This window comes from Mustela erminea, chromosome 6 (assembly GCF_009829155.1).
Source record: "Mustela erminea isolate mMusErm1 chromosome 6, mMusErm1.Pri, whole genome shotgun sequence".
Taxonomy (NCBI): Eukaryota; Metazoa; Chordata; class Mammalia; order Carnivora; family Mustelidae; genus Mustela; species Mustela erminea.
Genome location: NC_045619.1, coordinates 123,386,108 through 123,408,855, shown reverse-complemented (window position 1 = coordinate 123,408,855; position 22,748 = coordinate 123,386,108). Strand labels below are relative to the sequence as shown.

Below are 22,748 nucleotides of genomic sequence, written 5' to 3'. Positions count from 1 at the left end.
CTCCAGGCAAGCTCATGCGTGAAAAAACCGCAGTGGCCTCAACAGCATGTTTCTAAAGTCAGCTTTCTTGGAATTCTAACCAGATTCTCTAAATAAACACACACACACACGCACACACACACACACGCCCACACAAACACACACACACTCCTTTTTCCTGCTGTTTTAACTTGCCAAAGAATAGAGGTATATGAACCAAGTCCTATTAATATGAATATATACTTGGCTATTTTGCTCCCTGAACACTGTCACTTTGTTATACTAAATTAAAGCCCTGACAGAAACATCCAATTAATTCTCACTAAGAAAATGCACTATTGTGTCATAATTAATAAGCAGTTCAACGTAATCCCACCTTGATCATTCATCTGACCGGTTCAGTCCGTGGCAAGGTATGGTTAGAACCCAAATGTCTAATATTAGTTCCTTCGTGATTGCTCATACAGGAGTTAAAAATGGATAGTCCCGGGGTGCCTGAGTGGCTCAGTGGGTTAAAGCCTCTGCCTTCGGCTCGGGTCATGACCTCAGGGTCCTGGGATGGAGCCCCGAATCGGGCTCTCTGCTCATCAGGGAGCCTGCTTCCCCCTCTCTCTCTGCCTGCCTCTATGCCTGCTTGTGATCTCTCTCTCTGTCAAATAAATAAATAAAATCTTAAAAAAAAAAAAAATGGATAGTCACTCTCCCTTAAGATGTACAGAAAATCGATTCTCTTTTACCGGGAAGGAGATGCCAAGATGGCAAGGAAGAACCTGAGTCTTCGACTAAATGTTATCATAAAAGGAATCTCTGGGATTCAGTCATAACCCCAGAGTCTGCTGTTGAGCTCCAAGCTAGTTCCCATGCCCATGTTGCTTATCAAACCCCCGAGAGCATCTGAACCCCAAACAGAAGTGCCCCATGATGAAAGGAAGCCTCCTCTGTTCAAGGTAGCTGAATTGTGAAAACTCCCTTCGGCCACAGGCTGCCTGTAGGAACCTTCGCTAAGCTGAGAGGCAGCAGGGACAAGGATCCTACCTTAATGAGGACCTGAATGGAGCCTGTAGCTTTTGTAGATATGAAATACCAGAAGCTTAGGGTGCAGGCAGCGCTGGATTCTTGCCACACAGCACTCCTGAGGTGTGCTTCTTCGCCCCGAAGGCCCACCGGAGTGGCCTCCAGGTACAAGAAGTGCCCTAGGAAAGAGGATAGCGTTCAGATTACGACAGAAACAACGAGGGGATTATTTTAGCTTTTCCATCTTAGTTAGGGGTTTTAACTATAGTTTATAGGATATGAGCTGCCAAAGGCATTTGCATTTGAAACAGAAAGAAAATCGAATAGCCCTGCTTCTAGCTCATGGACAAAATGATTTCCAACTGTCTGTGCTTTGAGCAAAGTACCTCACAGTATGCAGATTAACTGATGTGACAGGATATTTATGTCACTGAGTCAACAACATAGTTACAGATATCATTTAACAGACTCGCTATACCTTCCAGTTCTTGTAAAACAATGCAAAGATATTATCTATGAAAAATAAAGGAGTTATAATGTACTTCCAAAAATGCAGTCATCTACCGCGAGCAAAAATAAAATGCTGAGAATCTTAATATGTTACATGGAAGACCCTGAGTTTTATATTTATGTATCCAAATATTTGAAACATTTTTTACATGTACAGCGGAGTGTCTGCACAGAGCTCAGACCTTCCTTTCTCTGGTGTGGTCAGTTTGGCTTGGAGGGTTTTGCTATATCATAGGCATGAGGAATTGCTACTCTAAGACACCTTCTTTCCTATTCTGAAGCTTCCAGGAATTCAGGGTCCTTGCTTTATTCTGCTGACATCCTTTGTCCTTTGACCAAGGAGTCTGAGACTAGACCTCATCTACTCACTGCAAAAATGAGGCATTCTAACACGTCTGACAGGTGTGACCTTATATTTCATCTGCATGTTACCATCTACAGCTTCCAAACCTGCTTTCCCTTCACATGTATCATATCATTTCTCTAATCCCTGCTTGGGACACAGGGAAAACTGGATTCTCTCCATTTGTGGATGAGAAATTTGAGAATCTGAAAAGCTACAGGGCAGGTGAATGATCCAATGAGTGGCAGAATTCAGGGTTATTAATTATAAAGATGGGTCATTGAGGAAAGGTGGCTGACGGCAGCATACATTATTATCTATCTACAACGATCAGAACAACACTAAACTTTGGTTACTCGCTGTGATGTGTTGAATTGTGTCTCCTCGCCCAACCCCACAAAAATGGTGAAGTCCTAATCCCAGTCCCTGTGAAAGTGACCTTATTTGGACCTTTGTGGATGATGAAATTAAAACGAAATTATCAGGGTAGGCCCTTCAGGGTAATGAAAAGGGTAAATTTGGACACAGAGACAGACATGCGTAGAAAGAAGACAATGTAAAGACATAAGAGAACGCCACTTTATAAGTCAAGTCATGTGTGAGACCACCAGAAGCTCCAAGAGAGGCACGGAATAGGCGACTCTCCCTGACAGCCCTCAAAAGGAACCAGTTCTGCTGACACCTTGATTTTGCCCATCTTCGTTCTAGCACTGTGAGAAAATGTCTGTGGTTTACATCTCTGGTACTTTGTGATGGCAGCCTCGGGAGACAAATACACTCGTCAAACTTTGGACTCGCCTGCCCTGACCCCACACTAGTCTCTCCGGAGCTCTCCAGTCGCTGTCCAGAATGACAACAAGATGACAACACTGTGACAACGATGAGGAAAACCTACCATTTTTGTTTCCAAGTGTGTGGTCCTCAGAAGGTCGTAGGCTCTGATGAGAGCCAACTCCCAAAGCCCAATCAGAGTTTTCAGCCAGGGAGTTTTGCCAGCCACACCAGCCTTTCTCAAAAGTACAGGAGGTACCACATTCATTTTCATCTGTGTCATCTCCACAGTCATCTACAAAATTGCAGCTTTGCTCTGGTTTATAACATTTGCCATTCTGACATTCCCGATAGCCACGGGGGCAGGAACCTAGAAAAAAGAAAATAAACGAAGATGAGGAAACACTACTAACTCATCACTGAGCTTAAAAGCTAGTAAGAGTAGATTTACTTTAACATATAAAGAAACATGGTGTTCTTAGGAGTATGAGTTATCTGACACCAATCTCTCTCTCCTGATCCTGTCCAGTGCTCTGGCCAACAGATCGCTTACTAGGATTATTCAAAATGAAGAAAAAAAAAAATCAAGTATCATCTTATTGATCTAGGAAAGTACCCCAAGTCTCCTCAAATACAGCATTTCCTGCAAGCTAAGTTCAAGGATAAAAATTAGATCTGAAAGCCAGTGAGGCTGTCCATTTTTTATCCTGAAACAAAATCTTTAGGATACTAAGAGCATATGTATTATGGTGTATTTGGAAGCACAGTCCATTACCACCCATGCATTTCAATATGTATCAGAAACCAAATACAGATATATATATATATATATAGATAGATAGATAGATAGATAGATAGATAGATAGTACTTCCAAAGAAGCAGGGATATGAATATATAAATAATATTCAACTTTATAACAGATTTTTCTCTAAAAAGCATATATATCTGTCAATTGCTTAGAATTTTAGAAATAATTTCCCTACAAAGAAATATCAACAATAGTTTTATTTTTTGCTGATTTTTCTTTTCCTCCAGAAAGCTTAAAATAAAGAGCAATGTTTCCGAAGACCTGAGTTTGAACCCTGGTATTGATCCTCTTCAGCTAGGAGACTTGCATCATCCTATCCTTGATGAGTTTAGTTTCTCTATCTAAAAAAAGAAAAAAGAATAGTACCACCTACAGAAGTTAAGCTAATTAGAGAGACTACTGTTGTTATCCCTAGTGCCTAGAACAGAGGTTGGCCATTAGTAGGTGATCAGAAAATACTAGTCAAATACATGAGTGAGTGAAATGCAGTGTTCTGGAAATGGCAAACCAGTTCAGTGTATAAGCTTAAGATAGTATAATTATCCTGCTCCAATATTACAATAGGGTGTAACACCAGGGTAACAATATTTTAGTAGAAGAAGTCATTCAAAGATCCAATTTAGGATTATCCACTCCTCAGTTGCTGTGACTCCACAGTATCAGAAATTTTCTCCCTTTCTGTCTTCCCCAACTGGTACATGTACAGAAACGGATAATGCCTCCCTATTTTATTTCTGTGTGGTAGCTTCAATGGCCTGAGGCTGTCTGGGAGCTGAGGACAGGTGTGGATTGGACCTGTGGGGTGATGCAGGGATTCACTAGACGGTGTTCTGGTTGCTGAAAACTGCGGACAAAATCTCATAAAGAAGCTTTCAGGTCCTGGATCAGTCCCATATTTTAGAAACTAGATGGCTAAGAGGGAAGAAGTGGGAGGACCTGGATGGGATGCCATGTAGAAACCACTGGGGAGAAGACTAGTGCTCTGAAGGCTTCTAGCCATTTTGGGTACTAAGCTGTTTCTGGACTGTTTGTTCAAAATTGCCTAATTAAATGCCCTTTACACTTGCAAAGCCTTTGAAAATAAGTTTCAACCATGCATTCTGCCTCTAACAAAACTTTCTTGTCCGGGTTAATTGCTAACATTTTCCTTTCTTGCAGCGTGGGATTAAACTATTTTTATTTCTGCCCAGTTCAGTTTTAGCAGACTGGGGGTAAGACAAAAGGCCTTTAATGTTTCATTCACAGAGCCTGACTCAGAATCATAACATTAAAGCAATTCTAAGCTACAGAGAAATGAAGAGCATGTACATTATCCTTCATTTATAGATGAAAAATAAATAATTATAGATGTTAAGCAACTTGATGATTTTTTAAGAGCAGAGATGCAATTTGGACCCAGGTCTATTGTCTTCTGAACTTTTTTTTCTTTCTTTTTTTTTTTAATCTATTGAAAAAAAGAAGAACAGTGATCCAGGTCAACTATCACCAGACCAGACCACCAAGAAACAAAAATGGTAGTGTTGACTACCAGATGCATTATTTCTCATGGGACTATTGAGAACCTGCGAAATTACTAGATCATTTAATTTTACACAAGTTGACACTTGTATTGATTCTGTCAATTCCAACTTGTTTGGGGAGTAAAAAAAAAAAAAAAACTGGTTCTTAAGATGCTTTTCTCCAAAGACAAACCGTAAGAGACTCTTAATCCCACAAAGCAAACTGAGGGTTGCCGAGGGTAGGAGAGTAGGGAGAGGGTGGTGGGGTTATGGACACTGGGGAAGGTATGTGCTATGGTGAGTGCTGTGATTCACAGACCTGTACCCCTAGGGCTAATAACACATTATGTGTTTGTAAACCTGGTGATTCACAGACCTGTACCCCTGGGGATAAAAATATATGTTTATAAAAAATAAAAAATTAATTAAAAAAAAATTTAAAAAAAAATTTAAAAATTAAATTGTATCTCTAAGGAGATCACTTAGTACCAATAAAAAGAGAAGTGAATTTAAAAAAAAGATGCTTTTCTCCAAAGTGACTGCATCAAACTTAAATTTAATTCTTTTAAAACAAACAAGAAAGTAATTTGAACATGTTTCTAAATGGAAACACACCACAGATCCCAATATATTATACAACAGATATAGCCAATATTTTAGAATAATCATAATTTTTTAAAATTTCTAAAACATATGTAGCTACATAATTCAAAAAACATAACAATTTCAATATTACATTAGATTATTTTGAACAGAAAGCATTAATAAAAACAATTTCATTGCTATCATGTGTTCCTACCCATAAAACATTTTGCCAAATATCAAGGAAAATTATAAACGTTGATAGTGTTATTTACCTATTTCCAAATTATTTCCCATGTCTGTTGTTTTGTCCAAAGACACCAGCTACTAAGGGGGAGGGTGTATATATTTAAGTGATTCTGATATGAAAGCTTTTATGACATTATTATCACTTTGATTTTTAGTAAAAAATGTATTATTCAAATTGGACAGAGACCTTCTTGGTGGGCCGTTTATTTTTGCAAAAAGGAAATGATGAAAGTGAAAACCTTTAATGCAAATAAATCTTAGAGACATCTGAAGCTTAACTTACTGGAATGAAAACTGATTCTTTGCCTCCAAATTCTTCCAGGGAATAGCCTTCCTCAACTGTGTTTATGGCAACTCTATAGCCCTAGTTACTCGGAGGAAAAACAAATCTTAGAAGGAGCTCAGTGTGGCAGGGGCTAGCTCCACGTTTTGATGTCTGACTGGATTGCTGACAGTGCTTCCTCTGTGTTCCACATCCAGAAACCCAGCGCCATAGCCCAGGTGCTCCCCTTACTGGCAGGCAGTTCAAACCATGTATGTCCTTACCTGTGCACGGAAATTCTCACCCCAGTCCCACCATCCACCAGAAAACTCCGAATCAATTTCCTTTCCTTGTTCCCTAAAACTGCTTTTGGACATGCCTTGGAACTACCCTGTTGTCCCAGAAGGCCTCATTATGTGAGTAATGGACATTTTCAACCCTTTGAGTGTACAATCAATATTGTCAGTTTTAGCATCCAAAACAAATTTTGGCCGAAGGTGAGCCAATCCTCAGTTCCAAGGTGGGCACAATTGTGTGTGTGTGTATAAAACTTTTTATTTCATAACATATATAATTTTTCACTGTTACTATTTTGGTCTAAGAGACTATCATTTTATGTGATTTTATTATAATGCTCTCCTTCCTGATTTCTGTGCCTTACCCTTGACCCTTTATGGTCCATTAAACAAAATAAAACCATGTGGTATTTTAACATAATTGAATGTCACTCCTCTATTTCAAATTCTATTTATATTTAAATATTATTCCCCATTACAAGGAGCCAGATCTCTGAGAAAATAGTCTGTTTGGAACTAAGAACAAAGAATTTCAAGATGAACCTAGTTTTTTTTTTTTTTTTTTTTGGTACCAGAAAATAATAAAGTGCTCAAAAAATTATAGCATTATGATGAAAGGCTTAAGGAGGCAGCTTTTAGAGAAATTTACTGGCCAAATCAGAGACAACTTGAGTATCAAAATAAGTAATATGAAGACTTTTGCTCCCAGGATATACACAGCAGGAAACAGTAATAAACCATGAAATTATCCTTTAGCAATAAACAACTAGAAATGTAGGCAAAGTATATACAAGTGTTTATAGACACTGAACATCAGGAAATACAGGTTTGTGATCTTTTAGAGAAATGAAAAAAGGCATACCCTATGATCACCCCTAGATTTCTGTATGGAGGCACTTTCTGAACTCCAATAGGATCAGCCCAGCATTAAATGGAGTCACACGCTGTAGAGGAGATAGTATGGGACAGCTGGAATTTTCAAGGCTGGGTGGTGGAGGAAAGAGTGCTGTACAGAGAAGGAGACCCAGAGATATGCCTAAGTCTTGGTTTAAATTCTAGTTTTTATATTTGTAGGATAAAAATCCAAAAAGAGAGACTGAGAACAACTTCTAAGAGAATAATAACTAGGAGTTATATGCTGAAAAATTGCCAGAGTTCACAGAGGGCCACATACCTTTGAGTTTCTATCAGCCAGAATGTGGAGTCCTTGGTGAAAACACAGGGCATTCCGTAGGAACTCCAGAGGGTACAATTTAGTAGGGGCCAAGGTAACTCTAGAAGGAAGTAGAATCTAGACCGTGGATTGGATTGGCAATCTATCATCTTAGGACCAAATCTGGCCTACCACCTGTTTAAGTAAATAATGTTTTACTGGGCCTTAGCCATGCCCACTTGTTTACACATTATCTATGGTTACTTTCACACTAAAATGGCAGTTAAGTAGTTGCAATCAAGACCATATGGCCTGCAAAGCTGAACATACTCACTGAACATATTCTTTTAACCTCAACTTGTTTTTACACTAGATTACTTTAAAAACGAAAGTTTCCTGAGTTCAAGAAAAAAAACACAGAGAAAATTTTGCAAAGAGGCAAGTGATAAGGAAATACAAACTTCCAGTCATAAAATAAATAAGTCACAGGGATGGAAAGTGCTGCATAGGGAATATAATCAGCAATACTGTAATAACTTTATATGGTGACTACAGCTATTGTGGCGAACACTTTGCAACATATGTAATGGTTAAATCACTGTTGTCATTCCAAAATAATGCAATATTATATGTTTAACTATACTTCAATAAATCAATATCAAAAATTTTATATCAAAAATATAAAAATATTTTTATATAATCAAAAACTAGTATCAAAAAGTTGCAGACTTCTATCTTAAATCTGTCTTTTAAAAAGCTTAAACTCCATAAGGACTCGACAGAACTGTTAGCAACTTCAGCGCCTCTAGAACAAAGTTCAATGCTTTTTAAAGGACTATATCAAGCTTTAACACTTAGCAACAGGAATTCGCAATTCCAGCATCAAATTAAAAATTACTAGTATGTGGGCACCTGGGTAGCTCAGTCGGTTAAGCCTCTGCCTTCGGCTCAGGTCATGATCCTGGGGTCCTGGGATCGAGCCCCACATCAGACTAATGGGAGTCTGCTTCTCTCTCTCCCTCTGCCTCTCCCCCAGCTTGTGCTCTCTCTACCTTTCTGTCTCTCTCAAATAAATAAATAAAATCTTAAAAAAAAAAAGAAAAAACAACAACAACATTAGGGCTTTGGGTAGATTATTTTGGGGAGGGTCAAAGAAAGTGGAATTTTGATCCAGATTGGGTGCTTTCAGGAAGGAGAAATAATTACATGATTGTCTATCCTAATGATTCTTACCTAACTAAGGGATGACTAGAATAGGCTAAAGTCAGGATGGGTTGGAAACACTCCTATGAGTCAAGATATGGAGAAGTCTGGTCCTTTATTTTTTGGCCAAGCTAATGGTCGTGTTTGGCCTGTGTTCAGTCACGATTACAAAGTGATCTTGTTTTTATCTTGATCCATGGTTCCGGAGTGGCTTTGTCAGATGTTGACACTCTGTGAAATTGTTGATGTCCAACAAGAGAACCACCAGCTCAGAGCAACACCAAAGCCTAAATGATATAGTACCAGGCCAGGTCCCAGATGTCATGGGCTACTTTTCTTTTTCTCACTTTGCAGTTCTATTTATGTGGCAAGAGAGTTCCGATGAGCAGCCAACCCTGTTAAGGGATGTAAGAATAGAAAACAAAACCCTTATGGTTCTTGGGTTTTATGTAGTAAGTTAAAAAAAAAAAATGGTAGACCAGTTGCTTTGGGAGACCCTGAAACATTCTGAATGTGCTTCATATTTGTTATTTTTTTTAAGCCTCTTGATCTCTCCCCTTAGTAATCTAAAGCAAAGACTTAAAAATGTGAAGGTGTTGTGGCATCCACTTTACTGTTAGCACAAAAGAAATTCCATACTATAGATGATAGAAGCCTGAAGGAATGGACAAAGAAAACAGGTAGAGGGATTGTGGTTTGTGTTAAGAAAGCAAGGAAAACATGGAAAGGAGTCTAGGAGGAACAGAAGTGCCTAAGCTTTGAGAAGAAGGACCATCACGGTTCCAAAGTGGCTAACTACTGCAGTCTGTCAGAGACTCTTGTTCAAAAACCAGCAGCTTCTCTGTTTTTAGGCTTCTTGGGCCGTGGGCTCAGCCCTCGACTGAGAACAACGTGCACATTGGCTCAAATACTGTTCCGGCAGCTTCCTTCGTCTTCATTCCCATCAAATGTTCAAAATGTGTGAAGAGCACTCCCTAGAGCCATGCTCAGCATGACAAAAATTTACACTAAATTGCCACTCATGTTCATTCAAAAAGATATTTCCAGAAAGAACAGTTTATTCCTCAGTTTTTTAATTACCCAGTTTTAATACTTAACCATTAGGAAATACTATGCTAACATTACATGTTAATATTCGAACGGTTCTAATCCTTTGCTGGAAAAGCACTCAAACAAGAAATCCAAAGCTACTTTTTAAAAATAAATATTCCTTCATGATTCTGACGTGGAGGAAATTGCTGACATCTTGGTGGTGAACAAATTGTATACCTTGAGTTTCTAGTTTCTAGAGACTCATTTAAATGAGAGACTCATTTAAATTAAATGATAATTTAAAATTATCATTTTCTGAAGTTTCAAATTCATCTATCAGGAATAACATGAAGACAGTCCAAGGAATTATTTCTGCTGTCAGGAAATGTAAAATACAGTAATATTTTATTGTTTTCCAATGTACTTGTTAGAGGCTATGAATATTTAGGGAGAATTGGTTCTAAGATATCACAAATGAAGCCACTACCATGAGACAGAGAGCTAGAGCTAGGGATAAATCTCCAGATCAAAATCACTTCAGGAAAATTTTATTTTACACTTTTATGCAGTCAAATTTGCATTCTTTCCTTTAATGGTTTTTGACAATGCAATATTAAAATTCTTCTATATTTTTTCTTTTTTTAAGGATTTTATTTATTTATTTGACAGAGAGATCACAAGCAGGCACAGCAGCAGGCAGAGAGAGGGGTGCAAGCAGGCTCCCCACTGAGAAAGGAGCCCAATGTGGGGCTTAATCCTAGGACCCTGAGATCATGATCTGAGTTGAAGGCAAAGGCTCAATCCACAGTCACCCAGGTGCCCTGCCATATTTTTTTCTAGTACTATATGATTGCTGTGTAATTTCATTTTTAAAAAAATATTTAAATATTTTAAACCTTTGAAATTTACTTTGGCATACATCTCAGGACCCTGAGATCATGACCTGAGCCGAAGGCTTTGGCTTAACCCACTGAGCCATCCAGGTACCCCACATACAGAGTAAAAGAATATTCTTAAAGTGAGAAAGAGGAACACACACACGTACAACATACACACATGCTGATGTGTGTGTGTGTTAAGATTTATTTATTCATTCTGGAGGGAGAGAGAGGATGAGCAGGAGGGGCAGAGGGAGACGGAGAGAGAAATTTATTCATATACTGCACTGAGCACGGAGCCCAATGTGGGGCTCGATCCCACGACCCTGAGACCACAACCCAAGCGGAAACCAAGAACTGGACACTTAACAGCCTGTGCCATCCAGATGCTCTCGTGCTGGTGTGTTTAGTGAATGTCTTTGGAAAGAGACATAAGAAATTAGCAGTACCTCTGGAAATAGAAAACAAAGAAGTCAGAAGAAAATATTTTTCTTTAATCCAGCTCAATTTTGATGATACTATGTATATTGAAATAAATGTTTGCTTTATTTAAAAATAACATGCCAGGACATCTACCTAGGATAAAGAAAGGATTCAAGTCGTAATTCTAGTTGGGGAATCCAAAATAGCTAACACTCCTCTAATGAGTATTCACCTGAACCGAGGGACAAGAATGTTGAGAGTTTTCTGGACATCATGGTTTCTGGAAAATGAAGACTGAACTCTATTCCAGGTGGCTGTGGACAAAATGCTGAAGTTAAGGAAGAACCAAGTTCCAGTTTGGACAAGAAGATATACAGAACGAAATGCTCTATGAAATATAGAAAGATCTATACTACATTTATATAGTGGAGTATGAACTACAGAAGGCAGAATAAATAGGGAAGGAAGATAGTGGAAAAAGAATTCAAAAGAAATCCCGTAGTCATCATTGATGCCTGCTCCTCCTTCATTTCCTGGATTCAACCAACCACTAACACTGTCCCATTTTATTTTCTCAATTTTTCTTGAACCACCCACCTCTCCAGGGACATTCAGGTCTCTCCCTAATGAAACAGCATCCTAACTGATGCTCTGCATCCACGTGAGTGCCCCTGAAATTCTTATCGTACACTGTGAACACAGCAATGTTTCTGACATGCAAATTGGACCACTACACTGCTTGAACGTCCTTAAATGGCTTCCTATCAGAGTTAAGGTCAAGACCAACAATGTTACTGGACTAATGACACAGGTTCAACTCAAGGTCCGTGTGCTGTTCACCTTTCCAACCTCATCTCATGGTCCCTCCTCAAGCCTCCACCATAAAAATCTACTAGCCTTCTTGCACCTCTCCAACCACAGATATTTTACATTTGCTGGCCACCTGCCTCTAGAAAACTCTCTTTGAAAACCTTGCACATTTCAGCACAATTTCCACTTTCTTGCTAAATAGTCTTGATTGGTCAAGACCATCCACCATGGTCTTTCACCAAGGCAGCCCTTCTTCACAAAACTTTAATTATATCCATTGTACTTGTCCACATGGTTCTGTGCATAATGACTCTTTCTCCCCTGCTAGTCCACACCACCCATGGGGGAGAGAAACTACCATGTACTCAGAAAATGCTCCCTGTGCATTTTTCCAGGTGAACAAAGAAACGAGTGAATGAACAAGTGAAGGAATGAACTGAAGAGAACAGGAAGAGAGGCACACATCCGTGAGCAAGTGAGAGCCTTCCAGGAAATGGTTTACTGGAAGATGAGCTGGCCTTTTGGTTTCTGGATAAAAATGACAGGGAGAGAGCAGTGCTTGGATTGCTGAACTTTGAGATACCAAGACTGAACGTATTAGAGAAGGAGAGTCAATCACCTCTGACCTATTTACTGTGATGAAAATGACAAACATTTCTGAGTTTCTTTCTTCTGTTTTAGATAGTAACGGCGGTTACTGAATTTGTTCAAAATATACATTTCTAACACTTTCCGCAAAGATTTCCTTACTCTATGTATAGACAGAATTCTACAGTCACAGTCCCAGCTTAATACTAGCTGTGTATAACGTGATCTATAACAAAGCAATTTCCATTTGTAAACCTTGCCAACGTGGTGAAAACAAATTCTATGTAATGAAACTAAGGCAATTATCTCATTCAAAGGGGAAAATAAAAGAAAACAAGTCATCTAAGCTAAATTCTATTAATAGGAAGCAAAACAAACCCAAAGTGTTTGTATGCCTGAACACCACTCCAGTTATGCTTCAAATTAACTGGCATAAATTAGGTTTGAATTTGTTTCAATGTATATAGTTTTTACTTTGTATACATCATTCATAATGAATAGAGTACAAAAGTCTTTTGTAACAGCATTCATATATGGGTTCTCTTTCCTTAAAACAGGCATGTATTGGGGCACCTGGGTGGCTCAGTGGGTTAAGCCACTGCCTTCGGCAAAGGTCATGATCTCAGGGTCCTGGGATCGAGTCCCGCATCGGGCTCTCTGCTCAGTGGGGAGCCTGCTTCCCTCTCTCTCTCTGCCTGCCTCTCAGTCTACTTGTGATTTCTCTCTGTCAAATAAATAAGTAAAATCTTTAAAAAAAAAAAAAAACAGGCATGTATCATCAAACTAGGGTAAAATTTTTCTCCAGTATGTGTGTGTGTGTGTGTGTGTGTGTGCATATGTAGGCACATGTGCATGTCTGTATACACACACATCACATGTGTGTGTTGCAAAATTCACATGTCACATATAACTGTGTATATTTTGTGCATGCATGCTGTGAAAGCATTATATCTATGAATCTGCATATGTAAGAAAGGCGTAGTTAAAAATGACTGCAGAGCAATGTACAAGTGGATGATAAAATTAGTCGTGATGGTAACGACTAGTTAGTCATCACCTCCCACATGCTGTGCTTTGTGCTGGGTACTTGATGAATATTATCTCTAATTCTCATATGAGAAATGTTAGTTACTTCTATTTTCTTTTTCTTTTTCTTAAGTTTCTATTTAAATTCCAGTTAGTTAACATATAGTGTAGTATTAGTTTCAGGCGCAGAATTTAGCGATTCATCAGTTGCTTATAACACAGGGCTTACCATGACAGGTGCCCTCCTTAATGCCCACCTCCCATTTAGTGCATCCCTGACACCATGCTTCTGGTAACCAGCAGTTTGTTCTTTCTAGTGAAGAGTCTGTTTCTTGGTTTGTGTGTCCCTCTCTTTTTTTCTCCCTTGCTTGTCTGTTTCTTAAATTCCACATATGAGTGAAATCATATGGTATTTGTCTTTCTCTGACTTATTTAACTTAGCAAAATACTCTCTGGCTTCATTCATGTCATTGCAAATGTAAGATTTCATTCTTTTTAACAGCTGAATAATATTCCATTATATATATATGCCACTTATATATATATATATTCCATTATATATATATGCCACTTCTTCTGCCACTTCTTCATGATCTATTCTTCAGCTGACGGACCTTTGGGCTATTTCCACAATTTTAGTTGTCTCTATTTTCAACTGTGGCAATAAAGGGTAAGAAAGCTAAAGTGCAATTCTCAAAGATTACATCTAATATGTATCTGACTTAAAATTTCCTAACTTTATTAAAATTTATCAAGCATGTGCAAAGTAAAATAATAACATTAATAATAGCTTATAATTTAATTATCAAGTGTTTACTCCTGCTTGGGCCTGTGGTATGTGCTTGCAGTACATTATGTCATATAATTCTTAAAATCACCCTGTGAGAATGGAAGAAGATATCTGCAAACGACATATCAGATAAAGGGCTAGTGTCCAAAATCTATAAAGAACTTAGCAAACTCAATACCCAAAGAACAAATAATCCAATCAAGAAATGGGCAGAGGACATGAACAGACATTTCTGCAAAGAAGACATCCAGATGGCCAACAGACACATGAAAAACTGCTCCACATCACTCGGCATCACTCCACATCACCAAAACCACAATGATATACCACCTCACACCAGTCAGAATGGCTAAAATTAACAAGTCAGGAAATGACAGATGCTGGCGAGGATGCGGAGAAAGGGGAACCCTCCTACACTGTTGGTGGGAATGCAAGCTGGTGCAACCACTCTGGACAACAGCATGGAGGTTCCTCAAAAAGTTGAAAATAGAGCTACCCTATGACCCAGCAATTGTACTACTGGGTATTTACCCTAAAGATACAAACGTAGTGATCCAAAGGGGCACATGCACCCGAATGTTTATAGCAGCAATGTCCACAATAGACAAACTATGGAAAGAACCTAGATGTCCATCAACAGATGAATGGATCAAGAAGAGGTGGTATATATACACAATGGAATACTATGCAGCCATCAAAAGAAATGAAATCTTGCCATTTGCAACAACATGGATGGAACTAGAGGGTATAATGCTTAGTGAAATAAGTCAGTTGGAGAAAGACAACTAACATGATCTCCCTGATATGAGGAAGTGGAGATGCAACATGGGGGGTTTGGAGGGTAGGAAAAGAATAAATGAAACAAGATGGGATTGGGATGGAGACAAACCATAAGTGACTCTTAATCTCACAAAACAAACCAAGGATTGCGGGGGGTGGGGGAGGGTTGGCGAGGGGAGGGGCTATGGACATTGGGGAGGGTATGTGCTATGGTGAGTGCTGTGAAGTGTGTAAAACCGGTGATTCCCAGATCTATACCCCTGGAGATAAAAATACATTATATGTTTATAGAAAAATTAAAAGAAATTAAATTTTTTAAAAAATCACCCTGTGAGAGTGGTACATTGAACATCTACCATGGCACTGTGTTAGGACTGCACAATTTGTCTCACTTTATCAACCATATAATCTGATTAACCTACTCCAAACCAATATGTTCCAGGGAAGGGCTAACAGTCCTAGTCTCATATCTGTTTGAGATGTGAATTCACACACCGTGCCCCCGTTTTTGTTGTTGCACCCACCCATGACTCTTAAAATAATAATGGATGAATATGATTGTTCCACTCCTTCACACGGTAAGGAGAAGGGACAAAATACCTGAAGCCCCTTGTTTATCACTGAATGGGTAACATCGATCTTGAACATGGAAACCCTGAGAGCACCCCATTCAGGTTTTAGGGGGAAACTTCCAACAAAGTGTGAGGACAAACGGATCAAAGAGTCAACATGGTTAGAATGACCCAAAGATTTCATTTGGCCAACTCCAGCCTCGTGTATCAAGGGCAAACCATTTTGTATCTTAGTTTAAAGCATAAGTGGATCTACATGTCAAATAATGGATAAACACAATTTCAGAGATTACCAAAGATACATTTTAGTATTTTAATATTTTATTTCTTTTCAGTAAGAACCGAAGTAGCCAAACGTGTAAATTAATTATATCGGCCTTGTATAAAGAGGGACTAGTACAATGAATCTAGATAAAATCATCCTGCAGTTAAAATAATTGGGCCATGAGATCACTCTGAAAATATTACAAAACGGAGGCATAAAGAATTATAAAAATCAATATCTGTAAGATAAAGTCACATTATTTGCTTAGGAGAAACATAGCATTCCCTGAAACTATGCTGTAAAAAAATTTCTCCCATGGATCTTCAATATTGTAAAAGTCCTTGTCATAAATAAATAAATAAATATTAAGTTAAGGGAATTACACTTTTGATAAGACCAAAAGTATCACAAGAGTTTGCACATCATTACTTCACTTACTCCTTTATACAACAGAGAAGTAACAATGTTCTCCTTTGTGCCAGGCACACTGCTCTGGCACAGGGAGTACAGTGTTGAAGACGATAGTGTTGGTCCGCATGGTGTTTCTCCTCCCAGGAGGAGAAAGATAATGCTGGAATACACATACAAGGGAGTGAGAGGAAAGTGTGTGTGGGCGGCCGAGGCAGTGGTCTTTTGCAGGCATCTCCAAAGATATAACACTGAACCTAAATAACCTAAAAGAACCTAAAGAACCTAAATAAAATGTAACGTAAAGAACCTAAATAAAATGTAGAGCATAAAGCCATGCAAGTTAGGTCAAGGGAATCCCAAGTTACGTTTGAGGAATGGTGGAGGGTCATCGCAAAGCCCATATGGCTAGATCCTAGTGAGCGTGGTTCTAAATTACAGGAGGAGAGATACAGAGGAACAGCAGGCAGGCTCCATGGCCATTGTGAAGGCTTTGGCTTTACTCTGAGATGGGGAGCTACTGGCAGTTTTTGCCCAGTAGCTAGTATATGGAACATGGACAATAGAGAAGCATGAATGCGTATAAGGAAACCAATTGTAAGTCTATTCCATTAACCCTGTGAGGCAATGCAGTAGGTTCACACTAGCAATATTAAGAGTATTAAATAGGCAGGGCCTGGAACGCAGTGAGCACTTAACAAATGTGAGCTCCCATTATTACTGTTAGAGTACAGGCTGGATAGTAAAAAGGGGATGAATTTTGAAGATGTTTTTAAGACAAAGCCCACAGAAATTTCTAAAAGACTGAAGATAGATAATCAGAGTGGGAGAGTTCAAGAATTGCTTTGAAGTTTTAGCATAAAACACTGGGTGAATGACGTAAACTTTTACTCAAGTGGGAGTTGGGGAGGGATAGCGGGGAGAAATCTGAGGCAGAATAAAGTTCTATTCTAATATTATTTGTAAAAAAGAGAAATTAGAACCATGTTGGAAATTATTTTTATAGAGTATTAACATGTATTATTTTGTATTACTCTCATCTCATTCCCTAGGGAGATGTAGAGACCAGGATCCTTTTCTATAGATGAGAAAACTGAATTTGCAGGAAACGTAAATGGCTTCAAAGTCTATAAATCAGCCAAGATATATTATCACAGCTAATCATGCCTTAGCACATACTGACTGTACTGCCACATTCAGCCGTTATCTCTGGAGAAGGATAATGCTGAATTTTCCCCGAAGTTTGATGGTGAGTAACCATAACTAGCTATCCAGCTATCTATCTAACCAATGTATTTCTATACTAGGGACTAGGCATAAATTACAAAAAATAGGTTGAGAAATGAACTGAAGGGTAGAGACAATGAAGCAATTAAGGTAATCAAAGGTACCTTCCTTCTGAGGTTTTTAAAAATATAACATTTTTGTAAATAACAAATAACCAGTGTAAAGAAAAACTGTTTTTTTGTTGTTGTTGTTTAGATTTTCTGTTGCATAATCAAGAGCCCAAATAATTTTAGTGGAGATGTACAAAACCCAGATAGTCTTAGGACCACAAATTTCACCTTTGGTAAGAGAGGGCTTAATGGCAGGAAGCAAAATAGTTAACTAATCAGAGCATCAAAAATCACCATATTGAGGACAAGTCACAGAACTGCAGTGATTCAAAGTCTGGGTTTTTTGTTTTGTTTTGTTTTTAAGATTTTATTTATTCATTTGACAGAGATCACAAGTTGGCAGAGAAGCAGGCAGAGAGAGAGGAAGAAGCAGGCTCTCCGCTGAGCAGAGAGCCCAATGCGAGGCTCAATCCCAGGACCCTGAGATCATGATCTTTTTTTTTTTTTTTAAGATTTTATTTATTTATTTGACAGAGAGAGATCACAAGTAGGCAGAGACGCAGGCAGAGAGAGAGGAGGAAGCAGGCTCCCTGCTGAGCAGAGAGCCCGATACGGGACTCGATCCCAGGACCCTGAGATCATGACCTGAGCCGAAGGCAGCGGCTTAACACACTGAGCCACCCAGGCGCCCTGAGATCATGATCTGAGCCGAAGGCAGAGGCTTTAACCCACTGAGCCATCCAGATGCCCCTCAAAGTCTGGTTTTAATTAGTTCTTTTAGCCTTTCTGTATAAAAATGTTTCCATTACTGTAACAGTTATTACAACTAACCTCACTTACAAGACTGTTTTGAAATATAAATAAATAATTATAAGATATTTGGGGGGGGAACCAATCACAATTTAAATAACTATATCAAAACAAATTTAGGTGAACATACGCTTTGGTTAAAAATAACGAAAACATTCATTAGTAGTCATCACTTTCATTACCATAGCTATAATTAACTGAATGTCAACCAAAACCAGACACCATATAGGTATAATAATTTGTATTTATAAATATACTTATATATAATTTCTAATTCTTACAGCATTGAAAAATAAATATTAACTTGATTTTACACTAAAATTAATGAACTTTAGCACATTCATGATGTTGGCATATGGCAGAGCTAGGATTTAGACCCAAATGGAACTAACACTGAAATTGTGCTCTTTTTCATCATAGTCCATTGCCTAAAATCCTAGGCCAAAGAGAAAAACTAAGAAATAACAAGAAGCAAATGGTTACATCTCCCTCCTAAAGGTATTTAAAAATAACACCTGTGTATGCAATTACAGTAAAGATTTCCTAATCACATGGTTCAATGTATGGTGGGAAAACTGAATGACATTGTGAATGCAATGCAAGGTCTCTGACACGAAGGGACATGAGGCGATCAGGGTCACAGCAGCTGGATACTGAAGAACGGGATACTAAACTGCCTTATAAAGAAGAGCAGAATTCATGGAAGAAATACAGAGAATAGAAAATGCCTTTCCAGCAATTGAAAACCGGCATGATTCATAAAAACAGGCATGAATCACAGCATGCTTGTGACTAAGAATCAACTCAATCTTACTTGACAGGCAAATGAATATTTTTATAGCACTTGATAATTTACAAACACTTTCATATGTGTGTGTGTGTGTGCAGAAATATACACACACGGACCTGCCTGTACACGTATATGTATGATCATATTTGTTCTCCATCAAACTATAAGAGCAATCATGGATGGAATAAACCAGTCACTACTGGATCCACAACTCAATCCACATGCTCTCACTCCAAAATTCATGTACAGAATTAGGAGAGATGTAATGATGAGGGATCTTCAGCTGTCTGCTTCATGGTCAAAGCATTTCCTCACCCCCACCTTCACTGGGATTTACTCTCAACTGCTTAGTACATTACTCAGAGCCATTCACAAGTCTTACCCAGTCTGTCTTTCATCCATACCAGATACCTGGCCATTCCTCCAAACATAAAGGGACTTCTATGTGCCTGAGTCCTTGCCCATGTTCTGCCCACTTTGGGGTATACTCCATTAGATCCAAGTAACTGAACTTCACCAGATACCTTATTCTTTAGGGGGAAAAAGAAGATAAAGAAACTGAGAGTGGTAGTCTGAATAATGTCCCTGCTCAAATCTCTGCAAATATGTTGTTTCACATGGCAGGGGTGGAGGTGGAGATGTGACTTTGGCACTGTGATCAAAGGCAAGGACCTTGAAATGGGAATATTATCTGGAATTCTCCTAGCAAACCTAATCTAATCTCATAAATCCTAAAAAGCCCAAGAGGAAGGATAGAAGAGCAAAGTGTGAAGACTTAAGAGAGAGGCAAAGAAGATTCAAATTATGAGAAGGAATTGATTCACTATTCCTTGCTTTGAAGATGGACAAAGAGAGCCACTAGCCAAGGAATGTGGGTGGCCTCAGAAGGCTGGATACAACCCTCAGCTGACAGCTAGCAAGGAAATGGGGAGCTGAGCCCTACAACCATGAAGAACTGAACACTGCCAACAGCCTGAATGAGCAAAGAAAAGGAGTCTCTCCTAGAGCCTCTGGGAAGGAATGAATGCACCCTTCAGATTGTGATTTTCACTCAGTGAGACCTGAGTCCCACTGAGTCTGACTTACAGAACTGTGAGATAATAAATTTGTGTTGTTGGGTTTTTTTTTTTTTAAGATTTTATTTATTTGAGACAGAGAGAGAGAGAGATCACAAGTAGGTAGAGAGGCAGGCAGAGAGAGAAGAGGAAGCAGGCTCCCCCTTGAGCAGACAGCCTGATGTGGGGTCTATCCCAGGACTCTGAGACCATGACCTGAGCTGAAGGCAGAGACTTAACCTGCTGAGTCACACAGGCACCCAAATTTGTGTTCTTTAAAGCCACTAGATTTGTGGTATTTTGTCATGGCAACCACATAAAACTAATACAGTGGGGCATGGATGTTGTAATTAGGCAAATCTGAGTATGAATCCCACTTCTCATCTTTTCATTAAATTATATAATTTGTAAAAAGAAGATAATCTTTCACAAAAAAATGCATCTAAACTTCCAAACATACCATACATCTATCAACAAACAATGGCTCTCATTATTACTATTATTACTAATATAATGGCTATTGATATTATTTTAATTCTCTCTTTTTGAAGGATCTTCATAACACATATGTTTATCACAGTACTACTGTAAATAGTGTGATTTAAAAAAAAAAAGAACTGTTCATTTACAAGGGTGTTCCTATTACACTGTAAATTTCTTTAAAAAAAGGGAAGAAGCCTATGGTATTCATCATTGCATCATTAGAGCCTCAATTATTGTTTTATATATAGTTTTCCCCTCAACAAATGTACGTTGAATTGAAACAAAGTGACATACCCACCTGAGAAGTTTGAACTTTATCTTTCAGCACAGGAAATGTTCAGAAATTCTCAGCAGGGGCATGGCGGGGAGGTTGGGAAGGAACCCACCTTCCCACCTTCCCTGTGCTAGGAAGTTTAATCCTTTAAAACTGAAAAATGAATTGACATTGGGAATGACTGGAGGCAGGAAGAGTAGTTAGGTCTTAATTAGTTTCTTTCATTTGAGATTTGACACATCAGAAAACTGGCAGAGATTGAAGTCGCTTACTTAAGGCTATATTTTTAACTGAGGAGACAAAGAGCTAAAACTCATTAAAAAGATCAAGTCCAATATTCTTTCCACTGTGCAGCATTGCTGCGTGCGGTTTAGAGTCTGGTGGCGAACTTAACACAGAAACCTAAGAAGTAAGGTCACCGGCCCAACAGTATATCTACTTTCTAACGTATAATGGAAAATTAACTAGGGAGAGCCTCCCCTGCTTCAGCTTAATTTCCAAGGAAGCACTGATTCAGAGGGCTGAAGCTAGACATAAAATCATGCAAAGCTATTCCTGGGATTCTGTGCTGATAGTAGTGTTTGGTTACAGTAGGTCTCATGAGACTCAATAAAATATGAAGAATCATGAAGAACCAAGCATAAGAATAAATACTGGGGGCAGGAGCAATGGCTAGGGATCGTTCAACCTAACAGGATTCTCTGAAATCAGGGACACACCTCTCAGGAACCGACGCCAGTCCACTCTCTCAGCACATCCGATTGGGACAAACAAACCAGACCCTGGGAATGCGCAACAGGACGTGGCAAGAATTCACCACTCACTATCTACACCCCAACCTCAGTCAGTGAGTCATCTAAATATTCTAATTACAATAAGGTGAACTGTTGTGTGGCCTTAAGATTTTCTTTTTTTTTTTTTTTGAAACAACTAGCCAGGATGTTAGTTGCTCAAACAAATAAACTGGACCCTATGCTTCAAATTCATTGAATCAAGATATAAAATAAAAATACATTCTTAAGGAAATGAAGATTTAATTTAAATTCAGTTATAATAGAGGATGCATTCTTTGAAGAGATGTATCTTGAACTATGGGATAATTCTTATAGGACCTGGCCTGGAGACATGTGATATGCAAGATCTGATTGCTGCCTTCTGTGAGCTTACAATCTTCCTAGTAAAATAAGAAATTTGTATGTGAAACATACACAATAAGGACTGGTTTGCAGACTACTGGTCTAAGGCCAGAATAACAGTCTTTCAGAGTACTTACAGGGCTGGATGACTGCTGCCCCCCAGTGGACACGGCTTTCAGTCTGCCCAAGCTATCAATAAACCAAGCCCAGACATCCTCAATGAATTCCTAGAAGCGGGCTCCCATGGTAGTCAATGCTTTCTATTACTGGTTAAGGGGGGGGGGGGGGGGTAAAAGGTTCTGAAGATGTGCCTGCGGCCATTTTGTATAAGGAAGACATGACTGCAGATCCAGATGGCTCCTCTTTTGAATATACCCTCTCCACCTAATAAAAGAAGACTGTTGAACATTTCCAACTCAGCGGCTAGCCACTGAGTGGCTCCCAACCCAACATGGGACTCTCTGGAAGCAATATTTCACCTGGGAATCCTGTGAAAGGCACTTGGTCTCCAGGAGTTCCCCCAAACAGGCCAGTACCTGTGTCTCAAGTGAATGCAGTGGTAGACCTCCTGGGGAAGCAAGGAGTCCAGTACCTGTAGAAAACCACCACACAGAAGCTGCC

General features: G+C 38.9%; 1 protein-coding gene across 1 annotated transcript in view; it reads right to left on the bottom strand.

Moving 5' to 3' along the window:
- MALRD1 (MAM and LDL receptor class A domain containing 1) overlaps positions 1 to 22,748 on the bottom strand; it is a 763,833-nt gene that overhangs the window by 348,462 nt on the left and 392,623 nt on the right. Inside the window, exons 28-29 of the mRNA XM_032349560.1 lie at positions 2,742 to 2,987; positions 1,015 to 1,172 (exon numbers count right to left, since the gene is read on the bottom strand). Of these exons, the coding sequence (XP_032205451.1) occupies positions 1,015 to 1,172; positions 2,742 to 2,987 (404 nt within the window). The remainder of the gene's footprint in view (positions 1 to 1,014; positions 1,173 to 2,741; positions 2,988 to 22,748) is intronic.